At 49.8% G+C, this 7,714-nt stretch overlaps 1 protein-coding gene and 1 long non-coding RNA gene across 2 annotated transcripts in view; one reads left to right on the forward strand and one right to left on the reverse strand.

The window, feature by feature from the left end:
* Positions 1-3,960, reverse strand: part of Slc12a8 (solute carrier family 12, member 8) — a 147,066-nt gene extending 143,106 nt beyond the window's left edge. The window contains exons 1-2 of the mRNA XM_005386546.2: positions 3,910-3,960; positions 3,401-3,473 (exon numbers count right to left, since the gene is read on the reverse strand). Coding sequence (XP_005386603.1) covers positions 3,401-3,451 — 51 coding nt within the window. The 5' untranslated portion in view covers positions 3,452-3,473; positions 3,910-3,960. The remainder of the gene's footprint in view (positions 1-3,400; positions 3,474-3,909) is intronic.
* On the forward strand, positions 3,435-7,080 carry LOC106148722. The gene is made up of 3 exons (XR_001234379.1): positions 3,435-3,480; positions 3,989-4,078; positions 5,994-7,080. It is a non-coding gene; the product is annotated as an uncharacterized LOC106148722 (long non-coding RNA).
* The last annotated feature ends 634 nt before the right edge of the window (positions 7,081-7,714 follow it).

Below are 7,714 nucleotides of genomic sequence, written 5' to 3' on the forward strand. Positions count from 1 at the left end.
TTATTTGCCAACTGACCTTTCTGATCATTTTTTCCACTGCTCTTGGGCTGAATGCAAATTCCCCACCTTAATTTTACTATTGGCCAATATTTACCAAAGGATTACAAAGAACTACACTAAACATTTACATGAATTATCTCCTTTACTCTTAATTCCCTAGGGAAGTTTCAATCAATGTAGCCATTTTATAGGTGAGGAAATGGAGGCTTTATGAGGCCATTTGCCCAAGGTCACCGTCAGTTAGAGCCAATACTGGAACTCAGGCAGCACGTGTATCCTTGAGCACCACGCCATGAGCCCTCAGATCTTCAGTTTCTCCTCAGCCAGTCCCTTTGTGACTGACCAGCCTACATGCACGCACCCACCCACACATGCACGCAGCTACCCCATCCGATCCTATAGTGATTAAACCAAACAAAGAATCTATTCACCTCCCTACCTGTTTCATAACCTGTGAGCTACTTTTCAATCACTGTGACCAGGAGCAAAGCAGCCACTAGCCGGCCTTCGAGTTGGGCACTGCCTACTCGACCCAATTCTGCAGGCCCCAAAGCTCTTAGCAGAAACCCCACCTCTGAGACTAGAACAAAGATCTAAGGAGATTTGCAGGAAACTTTTGAGAGCTATCTACTCCTGGAGATCAGCTTCAAGTATTCTAGCCTTTCTCCCTTCCCCTGCCCCGCAAAGGAGCCCCAGTTTAGCATCTGGAGCTAGATGCAGTAACAGAAAAGAGCAAAGCTTGGGCCTCGGCATCATGTCTGCTTTCAAAGTGCTTCAGTCCTTTACCCATCAGCAAAACAACTAATCCATCCCAGAATGCTGTTGTGAGGAAATTCACTAAGGTAATGCATAGTAAGTGCTCAAAACAGAAAAAGTATCCATTAATTGCTAGCTACCTTTTTTGCAGCATTGGGGATTGAGCCCAGGCCCTTTGTACTGAACTACACCCCAGCCCCTTTTTTACTTTCTGTTTTGAAACAGGGTCTTGCTAAGTCACCTAGGCTGTGCTTGAATTTGTGATCCTCCTGCCTCAGCCTCCCAGAGTGCGGTGATCATAGGCTTGCACCGTCACCCTTAGCTACTACTATCATTTTCTGACTCTCCCATCTAGGATGTGCTTCCCAAATTTATCATGTGCTTCCCCCATGCCCCAGAGCTCATACAGAGGGCAGCTCCCCAATCTCCACCCAAAAGATCAGCACTGGTGAGCATCTCCTGTTCAGAAAGCACTGTACCAGGAACTGGGGACAGGACATGAGCGAGATGGGGCCCTGCGCTACAGGTCATGCCTGGAGAAACAGGACAGAAAAGGCCATTTCCATGTCACACGGTAGGGTAGGCAACAACACACGCTAGGGAGCAAGAGAGGCTGGGCAGACTCCATAGGGCTCTGGGGGCCAAGACCTGGATTTGGAACTGGATTCTGAAGGCCAGGAGCAGCCCCCAAGAGGCTGCAAGCAGAGGAGTCAAGGGCACTGGTTTGTGCTTCAGAAAAACCTCTGAGTTGGGAAAGCGCGAGTAAGCCAGAGAAGAAACAGAACCCACACGAGATAGTGCAAGGGACAGACGGGAAGGGGGTGGGTTTTGCTGTGTCTGGAAAGTGAGCACCAAAGCCCGTGACTCTGGCGTGGACATCGTCCAAGTCTAATCCCTCAGTGCTCAGGTACTAGGGGAGAAGGTGACAGGGACCTTGTCATTCACTGTGTTTTAAAACTCACCATTTTCTTAGGGCACTTAGGACGACTGAACTTGTACTTAGTTATCTGTGGTTTATTACTTTGTCCCTCAATGAACATTCATCATCACTGTAAATGCCAGGTGAGAGGGTTAGATGACAACTTAGACAACTTAGATGCGGGGAGGGTTCTGATGAGAAACCAGCCAATGGGGACGGATCAGCAAATACAGCACTGGGAATACAGGAGTGTGGCTTCTGGAAAGGAAGGGAACAAAAAGGAAGATGGCGGAAAATAAGCGGGGTCAGACCTTGTGGGGCCTGGGCCAAGGCCTTTGAACTCTGAGTGGTGAGCCAGGGAAGCCACTGAAGGTTTGAGACAGCGGACAGACAAGCACAGCCATCCCTGAACAGATTCCTCTCAGAGAACTCCGGGCGTCTTCTTCCAGCCTCCTTTTGGAATCCCTAGGCTTCAATTTTCTATTTTCTGTCTGGACATCTTTTTCTCACCTAACACTTTTGAGGAATACTCCATAAATACGTCTGGAGAGCACAAACTCACATACCCAGAGAAAGTACACCAGAAGTGCGAGAGAAACTGGGCAAACTAGACAGACATAGACCCTTCATAAAGGAAGCTTGCCAAGGGTCCCCAACATGCTGAGGACACGGCCCAGGCCTTTCACCCGGAGTGAACGGCTTGGGAAGACTAACGAGGTATCTGTAAGGAGCAAGTCCAACTCTGCAGTCACCCCATTTAAGCAGCACAAATGCTTCAGGATGAGGATCAGGATGAGGGCTCAGGAGCACACCCTGGTGGGGAGGGAAGCAGTGCTGTCACTGTGCACTTAGTACATGCCAGGCACTGCGCTGCACTTTCATGGGTGCCTGTGTACATAAAAAGGGGGTTACAAGGCCATTTGGCTCCCCCATTGTCCCCTACCCTCTGGCTCAGGACCCTCCTGGGTTTGCTCTGCTGTGAGGCCTTATGCTGGTTCTCACCCTCCCTGGGGGCTCACCCCCTCCAGTACTGCTGTAACCCCCACTCCACAAAGCAGGAGAGAACTCCAAGGGGTGGTGGAAACTTCAAGTTGAGGGATCCTGGGTTCAAGTAGCTTCCTGCTAAACACCTAAGGATGGTTTCTTCATATTTTAAGGGATCAACTTCCTTTCTGGGGACACCCACTTCAATTCTCTATGTACATGTTGAGTGTTCACACTCACTCATCAACAGGGAGCAGAAAAAGCAAGTGCAGGGCCGGGGATATAGCTCAGTGGCATTAGTGCCTGCCTGGCAAGTGCAAGGTCCTGAGTTCGATTCCTGGTACGAAAAAAAAGCAAGTACAAAAACCCAGCAGACATCAGGGAATCCAGAAACGCATTAGACTCCATGGGGGCTTTTCAGAAATGAATTCAGCTTCTGCACTGTTTGAGTCAGTGGTAGAAGGGGTTCACATTACCTGAGCCATCGCTCTGTTTATGGAAGACATTCTTGGACAAGGTGGACAAGGGGGTTTTTTTCTCCAAGATTCAAAATCCTTAACAGGAAAAAGGACCTTCCACAGAGAGAGCCGCTCTACAGAGTCGTCTGTGATGTTATCACAGTTGAACTGGAATCCAAAATACACTCAGACACAGACTTGTGCAACAGGCACTGCACTGCTCCCATTCAGCTCACTGCCAAGCCCGCGGCAGCCTCATCCCACGCCCACGCCCACCACCTACCTGCTGGGTCACCTCGTGGAACAGCTCTCGCGCTGGGGACAGCTGGGCCATCCTGCCGGACACGGAGACCCCTCTGGAAGGTAAAGGCATCCATGGTCAGGTACCCTCCTTCCTTCTCTCATTGTCCATCCGTGCCCTACCTGCCCTGCACACCTCCCTGGGGCCCGCGGTACCCAGACTGTGCTCAGATCCCGCTGTCCTGAAGCCAGTGCGCCCGCGGCTCACTCTCCTGTCCCGTCAGTGTGTGAGGGTCACGGTTTTCACTCCTCCCCATCCTTAGGGATACTCGTCCAGGGCAAGGCCGCCAGGGGCCTCCTTGAGCCCAGTAGGGGCTGAGGACGCGCAGACTGGGCGCTGAGCAGGGTGCCAGGGGAGACAGGCAGCAGGTGGAGTCGGGAGCCGCGGGCACGTGGTGGGCTGACTGGGGGCGGCGAGGGTGCAGGTGTGGGGAGGCCGCGGGAAGGGACCCCACCCCTCGCCCACCCTCGCCCGGGACCGCGCGCCCTCACCTGCTCAGGAGCGAGCTCCGCCACCCGCTGTCCCCGCCCCGCCGCCACGTGGCTGACACCCAGCCCCGCCTCCGTGCAGGTGCAGATGCGGGGTAGGGTGCAGAGTCGCCCTTGGGTGCCGCCCCAGGACCTCGACAACTTCGACCTCGCGGGCATGCGCAGGGTTGGGGTAAGGTTTGCCACCCTCTGTGGCTCCCGAGGGGATCCCGGGTTAAACGTCACCAGCCTGGCCTGAGGGGGACGGAGCTGCCCCTGCGGCTGGGTCTCGGGCAGAGCTGCCCAGTGCGTGAGGCTGCGGCTCCTGGGCAGTACAGACCATCGGGATAGGAGTCTGAGACCCTGCGCACCGGGTCCCAGAGTGCGCTGGCTGCCTGCCCGGGTGACACATTCCTAGGGCGAGGAAAGTGCCCCGACACGCAGGTGTATGGTGGAGGGCTGCCCTGGCCGCCTTCAGCAAAAACCAGAACCGCCTTCCCTGGGGTGAAGCAAGGTTTCCAGGGCTTCAGGAGGCAGAAAAACCAAAAAAACACACAGAGAGATGACAGGAGTTCCATCTCCAATCCCACAGCTTCCTCGCCCTCAAATAACTCGCGAGGCTTCCGCGTGGGCTTCTAAGGAACAGGAGGGCAGCAGAGAGTGCTGCCCACGCCCACAGCCCTTTGTGTGGAACCCCAAAAATAGAGGTTGTTCTTTTAAAAACAAAAGAGAAGGCAAGCTGAGGAAGGCTGACAGAGCCCAAACGCTCTGTTCTGTGCCCGCAAAGCTGTGTGTGTGTGTGTGTGTGTGTGTGTGTGTGTGTGTGTGTAGGGATGTTGCACACACATTTGCCATTTTAACCACTTTACAGTGTGCAGTTCTACAGCATTAGTCACTTTCACAATGTTGTGCAACCATGCCATCTCCTTCCAAAATATTTTCATCACCCCAAACTGAAATTCTGTGCTTACTAAGCAATAACTCCTCATCTCCCCTATCCCCAGCCTATGATGACATCTAAGCTGCTTCCAGTCTCTAAATTTGCACTGAGTATTTCATAAAAGAGGAATCATACAATTTGTCCCCTGGTGACTGACTGTTGTGCTTAGTGTAATGTCCCTGAGGTTCATCCACGTTGTAGTGTAATTCAGAACCTCACTCCCAGCGAAGAAGGATGACAGTATATCCCTATATCTATCCACATAGCCAACAGAATCATCTTTCCTACCTTTGGGTCACATATGGCACTTTTTTTTTTTTTTTTTTTTTTGCCTTAAACTGGTTTCTTGTTTGCTGTCACTCTCTGATGGGTCTCCCCCAAGAGTCAGTGTGAACTGTGAAGGATCCACATTTAATTCTATCTCAGCCTGAGTTAAAAACATTAAAAAAGGAAATCAATGCCACTTTATAACTACCTGCCGCTCCCCATCTTCTAAATAAATGAGTAGATTCCTTCAAAGCTTACAGGCGCCTGCTAAACCTTAGAGCAAATGTATCTGTCTCCTTCATGTTAAAGCTAAGTAGAAGAACACTGTTTTTGTCATTTGCAAAGAAAAAGGTGTTTGCTGCTTAATGTAATTTGTAACAATGATACTAACTTTAAAAAACTATGCTTCTGTTGAAAAATAGTATCTTGCACAGCCTCAGAACAAAACATTTCCATCTTTAAGATTCTACCTTACATGACTTACTAGAAAGATACTCACTGCAGCATTGATTGGTAGTAGTTGAAGAAAACAAGAATAACCTAAAACCCCATCAGCTGAACACTGATTAACGTTATGGTGCAGCCAGATGAGGATAGCTGGTGTTAGAAGGTGGTTCTATTACTAATATGGAACTCTGTTTACATGTTATTGAATAAAAGAGCAAGTTGCAGAGTAATGCACATGGTATGTTATTCATATATATACATATGTTAAGATATATAGAGAAAAATACATGTAAATATGTTCATAGTGTTTCTAGAGACTGGAATTGAGATGGTAAAGTGGAAGAAGAAACCTACTCTGGTGAATAAATGCTGATTTTTATTGATTTTTTTCTTACAACAAGCACATGTAAGAAAATTAAAAAGAAAAATAATATAGATCAGATTATATTTTCAGAGATGCTGCACCGATACGTTTTGTTGAGAATGGACAAAGTAACATTGCTTGGCTTCAGAGCCAAGACACAAAGACAGCAGGGCGTCCACTCATCTTCCTAATCTTCGAGCACTTCCTCTTGGGATTCAGCCACCATTTGATGAGGAATCCCAGGCCACAAAAGAGGCCAGACGTGGATGTTCCCAACAACAGCCAGCATCACAGCCAGATCCGTGAGTGACAGAGGCCTTCAGATGATTCCGGCCCCCACAGAGCTCCCAGACGTGGCCACCTGCCCTTGCTGGGCTCTGACTGAATGCTTGGCACACAGAAACCATGAGAGAATAAATTACTGTCGCTGCTCTCAGCCACTAAGTTTTGGGGTGGTCTGTTATGCAACCATAGACAGCAAATGCACAGTCAAAGAAGGTAAAAGTGGTTTGTTTTCTTTTAAAGTATTCTTATTCATTCACCGTCTAAATTCCCTGTAACTTCAGCCCAGCTGTGTAAAAAAAATGTTACTAAATTCACCTATTTTTTCCTATTCATTAACAACTTAAGCCAAAGTTGGAGCATACAATAAATAGGGAGGCTGTTGCTCTCCCCAGCTGTAGCCAGGCACCCCTCGCCTCCTCTTTGCCAGTGCTTGTGCTGAGAATCGTCTTCTATGTGAAGGCTGGAGAGGAAACTACGTCTTGAAATCATTTGTCAAAAGATTGAACAAATCTTTTGAACCCGGGGAAGAGATCTGAGCTGGGACACAGTCAAGCAGAAAGGAAACGTGAAGGCAGGCTGGAAACATCACATCAGGATGTCTTCCAACCAGACCCCTGAGTCAGAGTCCAGGGGCCCCGAGATGGGTTGGTTTGTCTGCTGTGTGCTGTGCCTCACAATCACCTAAGGCAGCTTTCAGCCCTGAGAGATTTTGGCTTCCTTACTTCATGGATCTGGAAGGGGCCTGGGCACCAGCATCTTCCTTAAATCCCTCCAGTGCATCTCAAGCGCAGCCAAGGTCGAGAATCACGGAATTCCTAGCCCAGTAGCTCCCCTCTCTCCAAAACACCTGAGAGCTAGAAGGCATCTTGTTGGCAGCGGTGTACTTCCTCAAGTTCCGTTGCAACTTTTAATGGGAGGGAAGGGTGTGAAGTCTGTCTCTGACAGATGACAAATATTTAGTTTGTCACCCTGCTGTCCCTCCGGGGAGCACACCTGACTGTTTTAAAAATCACAGGAATCCTGCACACACTCAGGAAAGGGTCCTGAGGATGAAGCCAGGATTTGAACCTCAGCCTGGTTCCAATACCAGGCTATCTTCTCTGCACAGTGCAGCTTTTTAACCCAAGGGAAGAGATAAAACCGAAAGAGGTAAAAACAAAGAAAAAAAAAAAAAACTGAAAAAAGTTCTGCTTCCTAAATTTTGGCCCGCACTCCGAGAACCCTAGGCTCATGACGCAAAGCTGTGGGAAGGGCCACGGGCAGGGCTGCAAGTGGGGACCAGGAAGGACAGGTCAGGGGAGAAGCCTCAAGAGGCAGGATGGGCTTAGCTCCCCTGGGTAGGGCCAAGTGGGGAGGGAGGAGCCACTGTGTCCTGCTGTCAGGTATTCCCAGCTCCTGTAGAGCAGGTTTCTCCTCCAGGATCTGAGCTCTTTGTTGACTCTGGGAGTTTGCCCTGTGATGAGGCAAAAGTCATTTGTCCTGTTAGCCACCTGTCATCTGTCACAGCCCAAGGAGGGGGTGCAACA

Source organism: Chinchilla lanigera, unplaced genomic scaffold (genome assembly GCF_000276665.1).
Source record: "Chinchilla lanigera isolate Chin_1 unplaced genomic scaffold, ChiLan1.0 scaffold00026, whole genome shotgun sequence".
Lineage (NCBI taxonomy): Eukaryota > Metazoa > Chordata > Mammalia > Rodentia > Chinchillidae > Chinchilla > Chinchilla lanigera.